The 21,819-nt window shown below is 41.1% G+C and overlaps 1 protein-coding gene across 2 annotated transcripts in view; it reads right to left on the bottom strand.

The window, feature by feature from the left end:
• sm (heterogeneous nuclear ribonucleoprotein L) overlaps positions 1-21,819 on the bottom strand; it is a 164,733-nt gene that overhangs the window by 47,055 nt on the left and 95,859 nt on the right. For both annotated transcript variants that reach the window (XM_033332775.2, XM_033332783.2), the window contains exon 6: positions 14,624-14,687. In XM_033332775.2, the coding sequence (XP_033188666.1) occupies positions 14,624-14,687 (64 nt within the window). The remainder of the gene's footprint in view (positions 1-14,623; positions 14,688-21,819) is intronic.

The raw sequence follows: 21,819 nt of genomic DNA, 5'->3' as shown, positions 1-21,819 counted from the left end.
GTCCAATTCTATTAAAAATAAACGCGTTTGTGATCCAGTTAGTTAATAATTCGTGAAAGAACAGGAGGACAGGAGACAGTTGTTAAACAATCGGACTTTGTCCAATGCCATTGAGATTTTATAAAACAAAGTTCTTCGGTGTCGAGATTAAAGAAAGAATCGTGGAGAATCAGATAAAAAGATCACTGTCCGATATAAATGCTACAAGGTAGAAATTTATAAGAAACACCTTAGCAAACATAGAACCGTTGCTGACAAATTCTTTCCCTGGTATTTGGAAAACTTTCTCCGATCGTGAGAGCTAAATCAACGAAAAGCTGTTCGCGAGTGTACGGTCCGTTCGGATCGCCGTTCTTTTCATTGTTTCCGATCGAAGAAACTCGCGGCAAGGTTGAATTCGTACAAAAGAACGGCGGAGTAAATCGTTGGCCTAAACGAGACCAAGTCGAACGAACGAATTCCTTCTTCGAGCGCACTTGTTCGTATTATTTACATTGTTCCGTGACGAGTCCGAAGTTCGAACGAATCTTTCGTTCGTTTCGAGAATTGCCAGAGCACGTCGAAGGAAATCCATTTGACGAACCGCATTGTTAAAACTTCCGGCGTGCCCTCCGCGACAGAAATTTTTAATAGAACCTCCAACGACGATATCTTAATTAAAAATCTTTGTATTTCATCAAGCTCGTTTCTTCGAACTCGAAAAGGGTCGCTGCTTCTATTGGAGTCGAGTCTTTAGTTGAGGCGAAAAATAAATTATCGTGTCGCGATGTAGGATAGATGTATATGTAGAGGAGAGCAACTCTGGTTCGCCATTTTAACTTGGCAAGAACGAGGAAAAGATCGAGCCCTATCGTCGAGCCAGTTTCCCATCAGCGACCACGAAGCCCACGCGCTCCCTCCATCTGCTGTGCTACCCGTGCTGCCTATCTGGCGAACTAACTTTCAGACAAATTAGCAATTTGCCAGCATCAGGCTAGGTCTCGGGCCGCGGATTGGTCTGGGAGGTAATAGCCTGACGGCCGAAAATTACGGACCGCCTATTCCGTGTCGCGCACATCCCGATAAATTCTATATAGTTGCATACACTGTATAAATTCGTCGCGTTATCACACCGTGGAAGTTGCGCGTTCCAGACGCTACCTCTTATCGAGATTTAAGTTTCTCGCGTGAAAGATGATTCGATATGCATATAGGATACGGTCATGGATTCTATAATAACTTTCCAACTATTCGATGATATACGCTGGCTTACGAAAGTATTTGGCCATTTATCGCGGACAATTTTTATACAATATATATCGCCAGATATTATTATATAAGCCATTTTGATATTTCGCGAGTTCCGTAACGAGACACGATCGTTATGATTATATCGATAAAATTTCAAATCGATCTGACAATGTACGAGGAAATTATAAGACTTTTACCGTTTGATAAAAAATTAGTACGAACACGAGTCGTAAAGACGATATTATCACGGAATATTGAAACTTATCGACACGATCGACGATTGTCTGTTTAAATTATTTTTACGATTCTCAACTTCTACGAATATTTCCAGACCTGTTTCATGTTTTACCAACGTATTAATAACAATAACGATATCTGAGAACCATAATAGTCGTATCTCTCGCGATAACCGTATCTTATTACAATGCTAACGAGATTTCAAAATGTTTTGCATAACACGCGTAATATATCCGTAAAACGTTTCCATAATACATCGGATAGATGCTTCTGAGAGCTGCTACTATTCTATACATTTCCGATAAACGTCATAATTCACGAATAAACTCTTAACGACTTCAAAGCTTCACCGCCCGTTGTTTTCTAGCTATTAAACAAAATCTCAGCCCCGGTAATTCCAGATTTCTCATAAATACCAAAGAGTCACGTTCGCGTCGTAAAAGCTATTCGCGCGACGTATCTAAACTCAGCCCGAAAACTTCGAGGGATGAAAATGCCAGAGTCGCGAAATAACACCGAGAGAGATAGAGAGAGAGAGAGAGAGAGAGAGAGGAATCGAATTTAATTAAATCGTCCGACCCTTAATTACGCGACTCGAAGTAAACGGTGGTTTGAGAAACCATTCGACGCAGTGAAAGAGAGGAAGAGAGTGACGACGAAAGTTATGTTTTCCTCTCCTTATCTGACGCGGCAAGTTCGCCGCGTTTACCAGGAAAACGGACGTACAATTCCAGGACGGTGGTTGGTTTATATAGACCACGGTCTGTTCTGATATTAGCCTCATGAAGACGTCCAGCAAGCAGTAATTGAGCATTAGGGGTGGACGTAGAGGACCCGAGGGCGTGGGCGCATGACCAGGTGGTAAACGATCCAATTACTGAAAAATATATCTGAGATTACCCGACCTAAACCGAGGGTTATTAGGTGGAGAGGAAGTCGTCGTCGTCGTCGTCGTCGTCGACGACGGTGCTGCGACTGGTCATTAACGAAGGATAAAATTAGCTGACGTATAAAAATCCTACGATTAAATCCTACATCGACGTTGCAGAGAACATTTTCATGGAACGTAGCTGTCATTGAATATAACGACGTAAAGCGATAAAACGTAGCACGTTGAAGACGATTTTCAAGGGCGGAACGACATGGTAGTTTCCGGGAAAGTTCGCGCAAGTAGCCTTCCAGCTAAATGAATGGAAGATGGAAGCAATTTTACGAGGAATGTGTATTTTACTGGTTATTCGACGGAACGAGGTTGTTTCCAGGCAAAGAATCGCGTTCAACCAAACGGAAATTGAAGGTAACGAAAAAGGTAACGGAAAATAATAATGAAAAGCATGGAGAAACGTTCTGGAATAAAAATGCTTTTTGAAGGACAGATACTCGGGAATTTATTAACATTTCCTTCCGCTTCGATGTACGTACGACGATTCACGAAAGTATTTCAACATTTATCACAGAAAGCTTTCATGAATATATATTGTGTCTACGCGTATATGTATTACGTGTACAGGATATATGGATGCGGGTTATATTAAACTTTCTGAGATTCCATTAGCGCCATTGCGACATACGACTCTACCGTGATTGTATCGATCATTAATATCCGGGCTTATTAATATAATGGATGACTCTCCGATTCACCGTACACAAGCTTTCTTTTGACGAACTTTTACGTCAAACTTATAGAATTACCAATTTCGTGCTTGTATAAATTCATTCGTTGAGGAATAGAAAACGAGTCGTCACATTGCTCGCATTTCACGATGCAAAGAGAATATGTATCGCGTTTCATCGAATTTGTTTACCAGTTTCGTTGATTTCTCGTTAGTCGATTATTACTTTATCCTATCACGTTCGTCGCGGACGGAAAGTAAAATAAGCAAAGAGATAAAATGTCGAATTTCCGGCCGTAAATTCGACACGTTCGGTAACGGTCACGTTGACACGATCTCGCTTTCCGGTGGCTTCTTCGTCGACTCGTTATCGATTCGTTTACACTGCTTTATAAACGTTCTGTACTTCGACAATTTATCCGAAGGAATTCAAACGTTTCAACGTCGGTTCTTTGTTCGTGGCCTTGGCGCCCAAACGGGACAACTTCGAGAGACCATCCCAATTTTACTGTAGACGTTTCTAGGTAAAATTTACTCGTTATCTTTCTCCTTATGCAACGATCTTTTCAAGCATGACACTAACGACGAGATTAATAAATTTCATCGTGGATAATTTTTAAATCGAGGACAAGAAGTTTTTGAACGGAGATGAAATGAATGCGATGCTCTTCGGTCAAACAGAAACGAACAAAAATTTCGCTAGATCGAAACGAACGCCGAATGGTTTCGGACCAACGCAACCTGCAAACTATGAAACCACTTTTAAAAAGCTTTATAGATCCCAACACAAAACCTCTGTATCCTAAAGTCATCGAATACCTTTTTGAACTATAACATCGGTCCTGTAACAAAGCTTTTCCCATATTCTCGTTACCGAAACGGAAGGATCGTTGATCGTGTTTTATCATGGATAGAAACTACGCTTCCAAAAAAACATCCCGAATTCACAAACGAGCCTTTGTGCCGGAGCAAGCAACCAACCGTCGATAAACCAACTAAAAGATGCAAGAACCTTAAACGTTTTCGTTATTTACATACAGAGAAAATCGTGTAACAATCTCAAGCCAGAATAACTCTCGAAAATTCTATCCTCTTCTTTCGTTAACGATATTCATCGACCATCGACGAAAGTACGTAACCAGTTCATCGAAAGTGTTTCCCGAATATCCTAGCTTCGCATATTCCATAAGCTCGTTCTCTTCGAATCGACTTTGCGTTACCCCAGGGGAACGATATGCCGGCGTGCAAAAAGCTGCTGAAATCGAGACACACGAAAAAAGGAAAAAGGTAGGGTTTAAAAATTCATTCCGTGGTTATTCGCCGCTTTGCTATTCTTTTTGTCTCTTGAATCTCGTTTGTAGACCTCGCACAGACCTCTGCAACTCGCGTTTCAAACGTTCGCGCACATTTAGAGACTGAAATCGTGTACGCGTAGCCAGTGACGCAAGCGACGCTGATGGACTGAAGAGGCTACAGCGGATCTTTCGTCGAGCTCGTTCCATTTCCTTCCGAGGAATTTTAATTCGACGACGACGCCCGTCTAACCTGACGCGACTAAAAACTCACTGTAACGCGCCGCAAATATCGTTGTGTCTCGCTTGGGACAACGACGCGCGCGATATTACTAGCCTGACGAATTAATTAATTAGTCGCCGCGAAGCAAACGAGAAAATTCCAGACACCTGTTGCCAGCTTCAAGTTGAACGATGACTTTTTGAAAATGTCTCGCCTTGAAAATTCCAGATAAAAAAAGGACCAGGAGTTTGGGAATGGCGATCGTGGAAAATCGAGCACTGGACGTATGACAAAATTAATGGTCTTGGGTCTGAGTAATTTTCGCAAGGAGAAAATCGTTCGACGAACGTTTGACAGCGATTAGAACGAATTTCTACATGGAGGAACAGAATGGAGTTTTGGTAATCGAAGAACTGGCCGAGAGAAGCCGCCTGTGGTGAAGTCGTATAAACTTTAGGTTACTAGAGTTTGGAACGATTGGTATTACGACAGAAGTCTATCGTGGGCGATCGAATCGATCGAAATCGACATTGAAAGCAAAATAGATGCCTTCGTTAAACCTTTGGAAGGATTTTCTATTCAAGCGTTAAAGTTTCATTCGCTTGAAACTGTTATAGAGGAATATTATAGAAAGAGAAAAAAAGAAAAAAGAAATGTTTAGTCACTGGAATATACTGGAATATATAGAGATGGAAGCCTGACAAAGATATGTGGATTCGCAATCAAATCGATTTCGAGGCAATCAGTCTTTCGAGTAGGAATAAGCCAGCGTTCCTTTGTATGATCGCATGTACTCTAATATGATTGACATTTTGAGATTCCGCGTGCCAACAACTAATAGGAAAATGGATGTGCCTTTCTACGAATTGCCTCGGAAATACAGAACATATTTCTGCGGACGTCAGTCGCATCTATTGCGTGGGACGGCGTGGAACCCAATTATCTCTGCAACCTTACTTAAGACAAAATTAACTTACGTTGAAATTTTCTCATCCTTCTTTGTAGACTTCTTTTAAAGAGTAAAAAAGAAGAGATCCGATATGATTTAAAATCGTCGTAATTTAAAAAGAAAGTTGGAAATTTCTACGTTTAAGGAAGTTACTATTGCCAAGAAATTTATTTCTAAGAATTATCCACAATTAATCGATCTACTCGTATCCAACAATATTACATTGGTAAAAAAATGCAATGTTACGTCAACAGTCGTTAAAATATGTTTACGTGATCGTAAAAAATGTGACAGGAATTTTTTGATTCCTAGAATCCGCAAGAAACTACAGGAAACAGCCTCCTAAACGCAACGTATCGAAACATAGTGAGATTCGAGACACGCGTTTGTTATGACTGACTGTCCAACTATGTTTTATCGCATGCCAGATATTCGTGGCGACCCCGTTTAATTTAAATCGCGAAACGGTATGCGCGTTGTCGCCATACCAAACATCTCCACTTCGCGTTTACGAGTTTCCTGATCTTCGCCGCGTAGTAGATGAAAATGTTCCGCCAGAAAAAGAGCAAAATATGAAACACGTCGACGAAGAATCCATCGCTATATATTCGCGCCATGTTATTCGTAACATTAATAAATTTTCCAAGTATACGAATCTATCTCTCTAAATTCGATCCTATCAAAGATAATGCGAATTGTTTCGGCGTTAAAACGTTATTAAGTGCATTGCTTATCGGCGACGAATTTCCACAGATATCGATGGATATTGAATCGAGGACAAAGAAAGAACGAACCTTTGAGACGCAATTCGATTGGACGCGATGAAATTTCTTTTTGCTCCTTTCAGTCTCTGAAAGTTAGATCTGAATATTTTATTATACAGGATCAACACGGGCACACGTCCAATCGCTTTCGACTAGGAAAACCGGCTCGTTCAACGGTATCTATCGTACACACAGGATCGTTGCGGGCTAAATCCACGATCAGCGTAACAAGCTCTAGGTATCGAGCGACCAGTAGAATCGATAGTTTATTAACCTTCTCCTCGACCTACGTGGATACGATTTTACCGCGCGTATATACGTAGCTTCCAGTTTGGCCGCGATCTGAAATAAAATACCGCGGCTTCCAAGCTAGCTGTAACCATCGTATCAGCGGACGACCTCGTTCTGCTTCATTTCGGCTGATCTCGCGTTTTGATTTTTCGCGCCATTTATCTCGAGGAACACGTGCCATCGTTCGATCGCCGAATAGAGGGCATAAAGTTTTATGTAAGTGCATCGATCACTGACTTTCGATTCACCCCCGTCCCCTTTCTCGCTGTATCTCATAGACACGAAGCTTATTCTCGTTTCGCCAACGACGACGTGTCGTCTTTGTCGTGTTCGTGGTGTTCTTGGCTCGATACGGACCGAAAGAAGATAGCGTCGCGAAACTTAAATCCTTTCTGCCACGACGCGGAGATTTATATATTTCAAACATAACTCGTTAACCAAAGCTGGCTCTAGGCAACTCTCGATCGAATTCCCGTGCGCTGTGCTCGCCTCTTTGTTCCGTTGCTCGTTGACTTTATATACTTCGAACAACGGGCTCGTTTGTTCGTCTGGCTTTGTCTTCTCTTATCCCCATCGACGTTCCACTCTCTTGGGTAGCTACGGTTCCGCGACATTTATACGGCCTGGGCCTATAGACGACCAGACGAGAAACGAACGCGGGCTACTAATCGCGTTCACGAATCGTCGTGCCAAAGCGAAATACAGCGGATCGGCTGTCGGCCGCTTAGCGACGACGGAAAATTGGAGCTAACGTGATCGAGAGATTAACTAGCCTCGTTAAAAGCCGCTATTCTTGGAGGGTTCGAACCCGAGAGAGTTTCTGCCCGCTCCCGCGTATCATTCTGGCCAATCTTCTCGAAGCGACGGCTCGTTTCTTTAAGGGGTTGCGTGCTACACTCTAGTGGCACCAGTGACGTGGATCTGACAGCGAGTAGAATGCCTGCCTATCCGCTCGATTCGAAACGTTCTCTAGCGCGCGATTCGTTCTGCCTCGTGCCAGAGTATCTATGTGGTTGTCTCTCGTTCGACGACAGACGTAACTGCGTTTGCAGTTTACTTAGAGTTCCTCGTATTCCACACGTTCCATCGAGCACCGCGGCAAATTGCTACGTTACAGCGAGAGGTAAATAGAGAGAGTGCACGTTATTAAGACCTTTGTGTTGTAATCGCCTTGAATAGTCTTTGTTCGATAGAACGTCTCGTCGATGCAATAATTTTCTAACAATTGACGATGCTTTTTTAAGCTTTCTCTATGCAGAACGTTAACGCGAAGTTGATAAAAGTTATAAGTTTTTTTTCTTGGGTAAAACGTTCTATCGTGGAAGTTCGCGCGACTGTGTTTCTGACGATTTCAACGATGTAAAAAGATTTTCTTTGGTACGTGGCATTGATGGGTTTTTAGAATCGATAAAAGACACAGTTGTTACAAACCATTGCCTAACAACGTGGAAATTTCCGTCATTGGCAAAGTCGCAAGGAATCTCTGTATGTGTATGAAGAGCGACGATGTTACCGATGCGGGAAAGATCCAAAGTTTTATAAAAGTATATCAGAGCCCCGCGACATTATCTAGCTACATACGTCGTACCAAACAGTGGGACGAACTTAAATATATTCGAGCACGTGACAAATGAGTCTAAAGTATCCTCTCTATTTATATTCCACGTTTACCTGCTCGACATTTACATGCGGGTAATCTACAATTGTGGGACCAAATTGTCAGACACGTGTTACGCATCTAAATCGCGCCTCTCTGCTTTCTTATTTCTCTATCGTTTCCGCCGAGACTAACGGAACACGTGCAAAACGGAGAAGAAACAAAACTATACAATGTAAAAAGAAACTGTCGTTTGGTAGTTCCAAAAGTATTAATTCTTTTTGTTAACAAATTCTCGACTGTGATTAATAAGAAAATAAATTTAACGATTGTTCGCGTACTTTGATAGAATTTTAATTGGTTTAATAATATTTCGACGGTCATTTTTAACGATAGCATCGAAGCCTCGTCGAATATTAAAATCTTCATAGACAAACGTCGATAGCACGATATAGCGTTAATATAGAAAATAGAACAGTTCGTGTATTAATGGCAGGAATATATAGAATACGAATATGATGGCTTCTGAAGCTATTTCCTGTTTCGCCATACCGAAGTCGATTAGGTGATTTAGATCTTCCCGGTACTAAACACGATACGATCTAAATAATATTCTCGTACAATTTCAATTTATGAATGATCAAGGATTAATTTCAATTAACTTCGTATAAAAACTGTCATCCGTGTGATATTTCAAAAAAAGATACCTACTCAATTTTTTCACGTAAGTTTGGAACATTGTTCACGCTATTCAACGTCCTCTCAAGAAGAGCATTATCTTTTGGAAAATCGATTAATAATAACAAAAAAAAACAATAAATAGACTTTAAGATCCGAACAAGGAAAATTATGTTATTGTTGAAAAATATTAGACACGACCGAGTTAAACTTGTAAAAGAATTATTATCGTGAGGAATATCAACTCAAGAAGAAGCGAATCGTCTCATCTTAATTTTAATGGTCGTTCGAGTTTCCAGGGAACGCGAAACGGAAAATCAGATTCGAACGACAGGAACGTCGATGCTATCACTGTGTTACACGGTGAAACTCGCCTCCTCTCTCCGGATTCTCATTTCGTTGTTCAAACAAGGATCCAGGAGAGACCACTACTCGACTCTCGATTTAATCGTGTCGAGCGGTGAATCGATGCCACGGGGCAAACACGTCGATCGGTATCGCGACGAACAGCTGCCGATTGCCATGAAAACTTGCCGATCAGCTACTCGGCCGCGTCTCCTTTGCGGAAAAAAGGTCGAATCTACTATACCTTTCGATCCAATGAAACTTTCATCCGTAAGATAGTTCGGATAGACACGGAGAAAAGGTTAGAAGTACGCCAGTCGATCTCACCTATCTTCTTCTTGAACCTAATTGATCTAGTGGTCCGATCTACCGATCTGTGTTCTTTTTGACGTCATTCGTTAATACGAAATACAGCCACTTACGAAAATATTTTAACACTTGCTATATAGAAAACTTTTATGAATATATTCGAGTTTACAGATGATCGAAGGTGGAACTGAATAAAGGTTGTCTTGGCGTTTAAATTTATTTGCTGGTTTTACGAGAAGTGGCATAAATAACCGGATCCGTTGTTTGGATTTGTCTTAGACTGTTGCTGCATAGATTCGAGCGAGTATGATGGGTATTTTAGAAGGCTGAGAGATTACGAGACGTTAATTGTTTCTTACTTGATAGGATGTACGCGTGATAGACCGAAGAATGTGGTGTAGGGCGTGAAATGATCTCGCCAGCCAACCGCACTGCCAACAATTCCGACAGAGAATTGAATTTGACGCACTAAATCTGTCTAAGTCACAGCGTTGTCACTAAGGAATTAAGTTATCAAGCGTGTTTTATTAGGCGCGTTAACGCGTCCCTTCTCCGATTTGCTTGGAAAAAGTGAAAAAAAAAGAAAGAAAAACCTGTTTGTCTGATCGTTCGATACTAACTATAATTCCATTGATTCTCAGTGTCTAGACCGGTCGACACGATTTGTCTTCTGAAATTAAAAAAAAAAAAAAAAGATCTGCTTCGTGAAAAATTTCACGATTTGAGGATGATGGAAATGAGGAAATTCGGGAGTAAGGATCGTAGAGTAAGAATCATGAATATCATCTTTGGGTTCTCAGATCTTTAGATTTTCAAATTTCTTATTGCGCGATAGTATTGATCTATATATTATTTGCACGTTATTTTACTGTTCGGTTCTTAATGTATCGGAGAACAGGAAAACAGCGGTGACTCGGTTGTTTCACGAATAGGAAGTAAAAAATTGCTAATAGATTACAGGCATTCGAAGGAGAGCACACAAGGCGGAAATAAAGCCAGAAACTTTCCAAATATTCTTCCATCAACAAACACGGAATCACTGGCCATATTGGAAACTTCAACAAGTAAAAATCATTCAAGCAACACCGTTATCTTAGTATGAAAACTTTGCTTCTAGCCTGAAGCAGCCCTGAGACTTTCTTAACGACCTAACAGATTCGCAAACTTTCTCCTGTGTCTTTCACCGAAGAACTTTGGAAAATACTCCGAGAAGAGAATAGTTGGCGAGTAATCGAAACGTGGCAGTTTCGAACGTCCGCGAATCCTTCGACCGATTCCACGAGATCGAGAAGATCTGAAGGCGTCGCGCCGCACCAATTACTCGGTGAATTCGAGTATTTAAGAGCTGGACTAGAAATTTCCTGCATTCGAAAGTACCCGTGTCGGGTATGAGCGACGCGACGTCAGCCTGCGTGTAATTGGACCGAATTCCACGAGTTCGTGTCTGCTTGTCGTTTAGGTGGAATCGCATCCACAGCTTTATACCTGGCACGCGATCCGCGGCACCGTTTCACTCGCTCGTTCTTAACTTCTTGCGGTTGTTACGCGTTTAATTACTTCGAGAGATCATTTAGTCGCGCGAAAAGTCGCGTGTCAGTTTGTTCGAGTCGAGCTAGAGCGGTGTCGAAGATTTTTGTTATTCTAACGGTGATCGAAACTGATCGCTAAAGCTTAGTCCACTTGCTTACCAGCTTACTATCTGCGAATAATTTAAGCAAATGCATATTTTTACGAACAAAATCGAAAGAGTAAGATTTAGAACAGGGATTTGTTTCGCTTATCGAACGGTGTATTAGTTTCTGTGCCACGAACATTTTCTATATTTTTACCTTCATATTATTACTTTCATTTTGCGAGTTTTTGCACGCTTAATTTCCCATAGATGCATAGAAATCCACTGATTACATTTCTGTATTGTATTTCTTCCGTTCGTTCCTACTCCAACGTTTTTATGAACAATGTATCGCGATCGAGGTTAAAGGTTCAGCTTTTACAATCACTGGTCGATGCACGTGTGTGTGTGTGTAAAGCAAGAACTGCTGAGATCATAGGGCACAGTGGTATTTGAAACAGGACGAATGGCAGATTGCGAGCATTGAATGCAAATGTTGCGATCGCGATGGCGTGGGTACCGAGCATTAGGAAAACGATTTGTTCTTCGAAAAAGTGTTAAACGCAACATTGTACAATGTGTTTCTAAGCTACGATACGATGTTGGAGATGCGAATGTCGGTAAATGCTGGGTTACCGTGACATTTCGCGTAGTCATCGTTGGTTATCGTTGAAACGTGCCATCTCGAGATGGAAGATCTCGCTGCTAAAATCTTCGTTATCTCCGTTTCGACGCGTAAATATTTCCAGAATTCTCTCCGTCGAATATTAATCAGCCACTTTACGCTCTTTAAATAATCATTCGTTTCGAGAACTTCCTGTCACGGTGATCGATGTAATCGTAATTGAAATAAGAATCGTCGAGTTGGTAAATTCTATTAATAATCTCGGGGACCTTAATCCTGAAACTTCCGCGAGGTTGTAAGAAATTGATGATAATTGGATAGTAATTCCAATCTCTTCGAAGTAGAGCTTCGCTCGACCTATAAGAATATAGACCTATAGTCACCGAGAACTTTGTTAGATTCATCACGAAACTTGGGTCAATTCAAACAACGTTCGAGGCAAGACATCGCGAGAGCAAAGTGCAGAACGTGCACGCCGTTTAAAATTCCTTCGGTCAATCGCTATCTTGGTAATTGTAATTACCTTTCTTTTTAAATTCGGCGTGTAAACTTCAGTAAGCACAATTAAGATCACGAAGGCCCAGAAAGAAAGATCCAGGACGACTAACAAATTCAAGATTCGCGCAATCTCAAAGAAAAAGCCGTCTAAGGTCTAAACGATGGAATTTTCTCTCTTAATTAGCCCCGAGCTCTGCCATTTTCTGCTCTAAATCTTCCTTCGTTCCGAATTGCACGCGTGATAATCGGCACATTCGGTAGTCTAAATGCAACGAAAAGAAACTATTTACAGCGGCTCGCGAAAGTATCTCAACGCTTACCATAGAAAACTTTTATGAATATGCATATTGCGTGTGTTGTACCGTTATTTTATGCCGAAACATTCCTAAATTTCATTCGCATTCGTAACGAGATTCAATCATCGCGATTATTCGCATTATACGGAATATTTTGGAATTTAATTAACATTATAACGAGACACGACTGTCTTATTATACCGATTATTACACTGATAAAATTTGAAAGCAATCTGAAAACGTATATAAAAGTTGCAAGACATTTACTGCGAACATATATTTAGTAGAAAATTAGTATAGTAAAAGAGCATGAATAGCAATCTTAACAAGTGTCTCACACGATATATGTCAAAAGCGTGGACGATGGAGCTGTATAAATACTTTAGCAATTTTCGTGAAACGTATGCTTGTAGCAAATGTCTTCTAACTTCAATATACATTTCCAGACTCGTTTCCAATTCGGCCAATATAATCACAGTAGTCTAGTTTCATTAGCATTAATGAAATCTCAAAGTGGATCGCCTAACAGGCGTTCGAATATCTTCTCGAGCCACTGTATACGATGTTGCTGCACCTCGCGAACGTAACTAGCGTGAAAAGTTTCGCGCAATACTTGGTTCGGTATATCGAAATCGTTGGAAATTCGAAATAGGTCGAAGGAGAATTCTGAACGATAATTCCAGGTGGATATGGTGGAAAGAGGACGCACGATCGCGTCGAAGCTGGTGGAAGGGGCAGCAATCTGCGACGGGAAACGACACGAAATAAATTGCCATCGAGTAATTGTGATTTAAAACGGAAAAATATCGAGAGCACGGTTCTCTAACGAGTACCTTTATCGTTTCGCTACAATGGATCGCACACACGTCGATACGACGCGATGCGCGTCCACGGCGCATCTATCGACTCTTCTTTCTTTTTTCGACTGCAGTGCTTTCGGCGAACCGCACGTATCTCCGTATTTCTGTCTCGATTTCCCGTAAAAGGACGACACATCCGACGTGTCTGGTTGCGTGAATCGTTTGCCTCGTTTGCCCGATGTAACACGCGGTATGAATCGATGCGACTAGCGATGGACGAGAATGATTCGTTCGTGTGGACGGGACTGGAATCGTTCCTCGTTTTGCTCAACCTCTGCGAACGAGCTGAGAAATGGAAATCATCTGCCGGTGAAACTCGCGTGACGTTGAAATTTACTGGCAAATTTATATGGAAACGTAAATCGAATCGCGTAATACGGTTTTAATATTCGTGCGTACGGGTTATATCAGCAGATTAGTCGTTCACAGGCCAAAGCGGTTAATTCCGCTTTTTGAAATTTCAGTGCCAAAGCGCTTGACTGGCGCCTGTCTCGTATAATTTCATTACTTTTTTTCTGCTTTTTGTTTCGCGATAATTTGGCAAGTAAGCGGCTCGTATTATGGTCTTTATACCGAAAAGTGCAAACGTTCGTTACAAATATTAGCGGACAGTGAATTCGTAGCACGTATCAGGAAGCGTATCAATGTTGACTGATTCGATCATTCGATTTTCTTTGATTTGATAAATACGATGAGAAAGTGGAGCTGTCTATCGCAGCAGCCGCTTCAATTATTTTCTTCAGATTTTCCAACGATTCTTTACGAGGTTCGATCAACGTTTCCGCGTGTCGAGTAGCGCGCGCACGTGAACTTAACGAGGGACGCGGAAACCTTCTAAGCTCGCATCCGGACTACGTTTTATCCAATTACCGTTTTCTTCTGTGTTCGCGGGTGCACACGAGCACTGAGAAAGCGCGAGAGAGGAAAAACAGGTCGGCGAAAATGTTACCGAATTAGAAGGAGTTCTCAGTTACCGCGAGTCTAATGGAAATAGAGGCGAAGAAAAGGAACGATTCCGGTCTATGGAGAAATTCGTGTGCGCGCGTACACGCAGCCCCTGCTACGTGACATTAATGATTAAAATGCTTGAGAACGGTGGAGCGAGAACGCGTGTTCTCTACGAGCCAACATAAGGGAAAAAATAGATAAATAAACGAGAAAACGGAGAGATAAAAAAGACTAAGAAATTCTGGAAGAAACTCACCCAGCGTCGGCGTTGTGTAGTCCCAACTTTCCGCGTCGTTTTTGTATACGTTCAGTTTGGTGGGCTGCAAACAAAGAAGCAATGGTTAAACATTATTTTAAAGAAACATTTACAAGAAACATAAAAATTATTATCGCTTAACGATGTATTGGCTAGATCATCTACGATATTTATTTTTATCTTCGATCGTTGATATCCAATTTTTTAGACGCCAACGCGGAATCTGTTAAGACTCTTTCACTAAAACACATTCGTACAACGTATTTATCACGTGGTATGTTCGCCACATTAATCGCTGCGTGGAAACGAAAGAGATACCCGATACGTACAACATATTTTTATTAATCATGCTAAACGATTACGTAAAAAAGATATGAGAAGAAAAAACGACACATCGTATATCACGTTAGGCAGAGTCTGTAAAATTTCGTGCCAATAATTAAGCGTTAAATGTTACACGAGATGTAGATATATTTCGATTCGTCGTGTGCTCGATTTTCCATACGCATCATTTTTGCAACGCGTAAAATCATCAGAGTTCCTTTCTAGAAAGATATACAATCTCATCGGTAAAACTTCCCGCTACAGTTACCAAAGCAATAAATTCAATCTTGTATCGAGTTCTCTGATATGCACGTTTGCCTAGATATGAAACGTAACATCTCCGATAGCATACGATCGATCGATCCGACATGCTGTATTCCAAGATCATTCTATCGACATTAGTGTCCACGCGTAGATCCAATCCGAAGTTAAGTCCTAATAATTTCAAGCTGGACACCCGTTGAAATTTAACACATTCCGTGCAGTAGCATTGGACGATCGTGCGCGGAATTATTAATATGGGAATTTAACGCAGGCAGGCTGCCCTCGCCTGTACCATAAATCCTCGATTAGCTATGCATGTACCGTTGCAAAATGAATTATACAAACACACGGGCAACCAGTTGGCTGCGAAGAGCTGGAAAGAGGTGGGAAGGAGAACGAATTGTTGGGATTATACGCAGATCGGTAGAAATCTGCGTATCGTAACGATGAACGCGTTAACATCATGTTAAATCGTTTGTTTCGCCTCAATCGAACGTATCCACGAAACGATATCAGTAACTCGTAATCGGTCGCGATTATTCTTATTAAATTTCAATAATCTGACGTTATTGCGTGTCGCTTTTATGCCACGAATACCTTTGACGAGACCAACGCAGCTTCCGTTCGTTCCCGGTTTCGAAAAGTTCTCCCTCTTTTGTTCAATTTCGCGTCGATCTCTGCTGAGAGAGGAAAAAGCCACCCTCTCGTTCCTTTGTTCGTCGGGGAAAAAATTTAATTCATCGCTACCGCGAACCTCCATTGAATGCTCTCCGTGTTTCACGCGGGATGCAACCTGCCTTCTTTTCTTCCTTCCTTCCATTTTCAACGCTGAATCGAGCCAAGAAGAGTCTCGAATTTTCTGTATACGCGTGTAATTCACAGATCTTAAGAGTAAACGATGCAGTGGTTATCTTTATCGGTAACTCGTGTCAAGGAATATGGCTTACTTTTTATATATTTCGCAATGCGTCCAAATAAATTGCAAGGAGAAAGTACTTTAAAAGCAACGATGCTTTCTATCGATGGTGTCTCTATTCTGCGACACATTTTTTGTATATTAATCGCGCACGAGCGTCGGTCATTTTGTATTTTTAAAGTTTCCGTGTGCCTGCAGATTAAAACGAAAACGGGTTTTATACGAAGCAATCAATCGATCGGTAGAAACTGAGCGAAAGAGCAATCGATGGAACAGTCTCTCCCCGGTATGGCAATACGTCAACTGCTATCGGAAGCTCAGCCGCTTTTTCCACAAGAAATCTCTCTTAGAACCTAGTCTCTCTTTGTCGTTAATAGAAAACCTGACTTCGTCGCTTAACTCAATGAAGATCCACGAGCCACGGACTTCGATCAGAAAACGGATACTCGTCGTTTAAACAGCCGTCCGATTAACTGAGAAGTTTAAACGACGAATGACATACAGCGAAGAAACATATAAATTAGAATAATTTTAATCTTCTCGCAAACGTTGATCCTAAACTAATATTCCTCGCTTATATCGAGATACTAGTTTCTACTTGCTGAAATTAACGTCATTTGTCATCCCAACTGCTCGGTTATAACAGCGAGTTTGAGGGCCAATTAATATGAATTCTACGCGGAATATAGTGAAAAAGGAATTGCAAGTGCTGCAATAATTTCTCTTTATTTAGCTTTTAAGACTGTCGCAAAATAGAGCTACGAGCATAAGCGTCAAATAAACTACGGTTTAACAAAGTTAGCTAATGCAGTTACTAATTCGGTACAGTGCATAAAATCTGGTTCAATACAACCTTTACCATTTATTCTGCCTCTGTAAATCCGTAAAAACGTACTAAGACACCAGCGTTCAAGCGACTAAGATAATGACACAGGCTACAAAATTAGCAGACGCGAATTTTCTTTTTCTGTTGCAGCTTTTTATCTTATGGTAAGTACTGTTTATCCCACTGTACCGTTTATACATATTTGGACACGAATTAAAGAAAGCTCGTTGAATCAATTGATTCGTTATTTTCCTATAAACTTTGCAATGGTTTTTGCATACTCTGATCCATTGCCTTGCACAAATACAATGCGATTAATGGTTTCTATTAGGTTGTCGGAAAAGTGTCTTTCTTTTACAGACACGTCTTTTACAACAAGGCATCTTTATACGGACATGAAATCTAATTTACCAAACGTTGTGATCTTTATCTTGATAGAACAAACTGAATCATACGTAATTCGATAAAATACGGAAAATATTGTGCATCCATTATTTCCTTATAGAACGAAAGAAACATTTCGAACGACCTAATATAACAATCAACGTCAATTATCGCGTTTTATACGAGACCAGCGTCCTAATGCTTCGTAGCTTCGCGATTATCGGCTTTTTATCGCCGATATTATAAAATTATAATATTACAGAGCAATTACAGCAACGACCTTGCGATCGCATAAACGCGGAACTGTGTCGCGATCGTGATCAAGCATTCGGTGCTTGGTTCGCCGCCGATCTATGCGTTAAATTTATCAGATTACGTCTGGACGGTCGTGAAGCGTGCCGTAAATTTCAAAGTCCTGCCCCGCGCGTTTTCAACGATCGTAAAAACGTCGAGCGGTGCTCGCTGCTTAACAAATGCCCCGGTGTTCCCCTTATTTCTCATAAGAATAATTCCACCAGCGACTGGAAGAAAGTAAAACGGCGGCAGAGAGAAAGAAGAGGACGTAGTGACCGGCAGCGTGGTTCGCGTTTATCAACGGGTGCGCTGCTCAACGTGAGAGAAACAGGCGCCAGTTGAGAAGAATGTGAAGCGAAAGAAGAGAAAAAGGAAATGGACGAGAGGAAGAGGAACGCGTTTGCTGGTAATAAACCGTTTTCTCTATGATTCGTGGCTGTTGTGGTGGCGAACAACACAAAGCCTATTACAACGAAACAAATCTCGCGAGAGGGAAGCGTTTCGCTGTACGCTCGATGCACGGCCAATAAAATCTTCTAAAACGCAAGATTAATCGTAAGCGATATATCTGAGACGAAAGAGAACCGACTAGAGCAAGAAGATTTATCAAGAAACGAAGGTAAAAGATCCATTGTTAATCGAAGTGACGCGATGAAAGTAAATGAGAAAAAAAGGAAATTGTTATTAATTTTGTAAAAAGCAATCGATGGATACGATGAATTTGATACGACAGTTCCAGACTTAACTAACCCTGTTAAATACTACGTCTATACACGATTCTATTAGGTTGCTCGAAAAGTGTCTTTGTTTCGCAAACGTGTTTTTTACAACAACGCACCTTCGTACAAACGCGAAACCAAGTCTGTGAAATGTTGTGTTTATCTCAACAGGACAAAATCGGTCGTACGTAATTCGACAAAATAACATATAACAAAAAACATTGTGCGTCTATTTCTTCATAAAACGAAAGAAACTTTTCCGATAACCTAATTACTTTTTTTTATTTGGATGTATTTTACAATCAATTCTCATTGAGAATTCTAAGTAAATTTTGCTGACATTGTACTATGTCGTGTTTAGTGAGTGTTTATCGTATGTTTGATTCTAGTAATCTAATACTAACACCGAATATTCTGCTGATATTGAATACCGTAACCGTGAGACTGAATGGAAGCGAAATATGGATGATCGGGGAGCATAATTTTAACGCAACAACCTTTGAATAAACATAGATCCGTAACAACCGACTGCGAGTAGCCTTGACCTTTTCAAATGGAAGGAAGTTATAGGATCTTTCAAAAGCAGCAGAAACAAAAATAAATTGCGAACGCGGTTATATATGGCCAGCTATAGTATTTCTGGGTTAAAGTTAAAACTGATCGTATTTTAGCAGTAGAGTAGCTAGTTTATTCGAATCGTTCTGCGGTGTCTTGGAAAAGGGAGACGGTTCGCCTTATCCGAAAGGCAAATAGATCGCATCGTCCCTGGAACAATGTCCTCCCTCTCTTACCTTACTTTCCATGAATCCACCGACGACTACTTTGTGAAAGGACGTTCGTTCCTGCGGGCAAATGGATCGCTGAAAGGCTTCCCGGGGTGGAACTTTTTTGGTAAAATAAACGTCGCTGGAGTCTACCCATGATACGTAAATTTAGAAAGGGAGACAGAGTTATGAACTCGATTAAATATGTTCGAAAGAGTGACGACGATGGTAGCTGGTAACAAAGGGGCGATTATAGCGTCCGATACGAACCACTAAGAAATCAAATTGATCGACACCATCGAGGTTATACGATCGTTCGGTTTTGGAGGAATTAAACGACGAACATACGGAAATACTTTGACATTAGAAGCGGAACATTTTCCGGAAACGGAGTTGATCGATTTGGTCTCTGATTGACTCGCGTTTCGAGAGATTATTCGTTATCAAGGTGAGTGTAAATTTTTAATCGAGAAAAGCAACGGAACCAGACAATGAGATTTACGAGTCGAAAATACCGCAAAACTTGGAAATTTCGCGCAGCAATAACTTTCAATTCACGCACACATATAGATGTAGAACGTAAAATAAAATCTATGAGAACTCCCTAGCGGTACCGCGATAATATGCATCGATTTGGCTGCAAATATTTATTTTGATAGCTGGTGATTCTGTCAGATAGCAACAATGCTCGATGGTAAAAATTCTAGTGGAAAAAGAACGAAATTCGGCCAGAATTTATATCTCCCGTAGCCTGTCAGTGTGCAAACAAAAATTTCAAAATAATATCATCTATCGTCCAAACGAAGATATACATGTACGTGCAACCATTTCATTCAAAACAGAATATATTCATGTATTTCGTAATTAACGTAAGATAAATTTAAATAATCTCGATACGAGATAAATACGACGATGAAATCCGATAAAATGATCTTTTCGGTCGTCTGACCCGAATCCGCCGAATATCTTTTTCCGATGATTCTAGTTTCAACGACGATTTAAGAAGATACAGAAGCGCGCGATATGGCGCGTCCGCAATCGTTGCCATCTTCGATTTGACGATGACTATAATTGGCCTTTGACCCTGCCGCTCTCAACTGGTGGAGAGTTGATACATCCTGGCGGGACTATGCATTTCCACGGCGACGTTTCGCGTGATTTATCGCGGTGCCGGCTGGCGGAAAGGCGAAAAAAATACGCTTTGCCTCTTTTGTCGAGACATTTTTTCACTGGATAAAAATTTCGGGCTGTTGCCACGTACTGGGAATACAGAAGAAGAAAAAAAAACGGGGGAAACCGGAAAGAAAAATGATAAAAGTCGGGGAAGGGAGGAAATAGTCGGGGGAACAGTGAAAATATCGGGTGAAAATAGTTGGCGCGGCGCAATGTTACGCCGCCGAAACTTTTGCAAAAGATTTCCGACTACGATGCAGCCGCGAAGCTTCTATTTTCGTTGAAACTTTCATGCCTGGTTTCCCGAACACGCTGATTTGTGAAGGTTGAAACCAACAGACCGTACTTTCGTATGAATTAAACCATTTTTTCCTTTTGCTTTGCACCAGTGTGAGTTCAAAGAACTCGAATTAGTCATTTTTCGATCCAATAAAGCCATCTGTTCGATCCTATTATTTCCTGCATCTACGTAAAGGCTCGTTTGTCAGTCCTGAGACTTTAGAAATTTTCCGGATACGTGATACAATTATGCGAGATACTCGGGGAAGGTTATGTGTTTTCAAATGAGATTCATAGTTCTCTGTTAAAATATATTGACAAGTGTTCTCGACGATAAACAGCATTCGTATATTGTAATTGATACAGTGAATTCGGTGTTAGTACGTAGAAACATTTCAGCAAAGAATCTTAAATACAGATTATCATCAGACGGACGATTTCCCTTTGAGATTTGCCCAATATTTTCGCTAGGGAGAAGCAATAAGATGCTCGATCGATGACTGTTCCACGTGTTATACTTAACGCTGGAGCAATCGTCCTAACGAGATTCGATCTCAGCAAGAATCCCTGTAATCCAGTAAATTAACCACTTAATCTCGCTTCTAGTCTAATTGTTACAAAGTCCTGTACGCTGGTAATAATCGTGAAGAGAAGAGAAAACGAAATCCATCATTTTGACGGATTTGGTGCTGCAACTACGAGAGAAGAGGATAATTCCCATCGAGCCACAGAATTTTTCTTTTCATTCCGTTAAAACCATTTTCAACCGCTCCCAACCCACGCCTGTACGTTAAACAACCGCTCTCCTACATCCGCATAATTCAGAGACTCGCAAATTCGCGTAATGCCGCAAGAAAATTGCAGCCTTCGTTTCGCAACTCGTTTCGCCGTATAAGAGACAGAGCAAAGTTGCAAAGTGAATCGCGAATGCGTTTATAAATATCTAAAACGAAACGCGGCAGCAAACCAACGTTGCGCGATAAAATGACACATAGACAGAGAGAGAGAGAGAAAAAGCGAGAGAGAGAGAGAGAGAGAGAGAGAAGAGAGAGAGGTGATGCTAGGGGCGAAGAGATCGTACGAGCAGCTGGTTCAGAGGGTAGCATTGCGATTGCGGCATCCCCAGGAAAATTATTGAAGCGACGAGATAAGACTAGCAGGCCGCGCCGTACGCCATGGAATTATTCAGACGCTCTAAAACGCTAATTTCGCGTTGCAACGAGGATCCGTATGCCGAAACGAAGCGTCCGATT

The sequence above is a fragment of the Bombus vancouverensis genome, chromosome 7, assembly GCF_051014615.1.
Source record: "Bombus vancouverensis nearcticus chromosome 7, iyBomVanc1_principal, whole genome shotgun sequence".
Classification (NCBI taxonomy): Eukaryota; Metazoa; Arthropoda; class Insecta; order Hymenoptera; family Apidae; genus Bombus; species Bombus vancouverensis.
The sequence above is the reverse complement of the archived record's forward strand: the minus strand, read 5'-3'. Positions and strand labels throughout refer to the sequence as shown.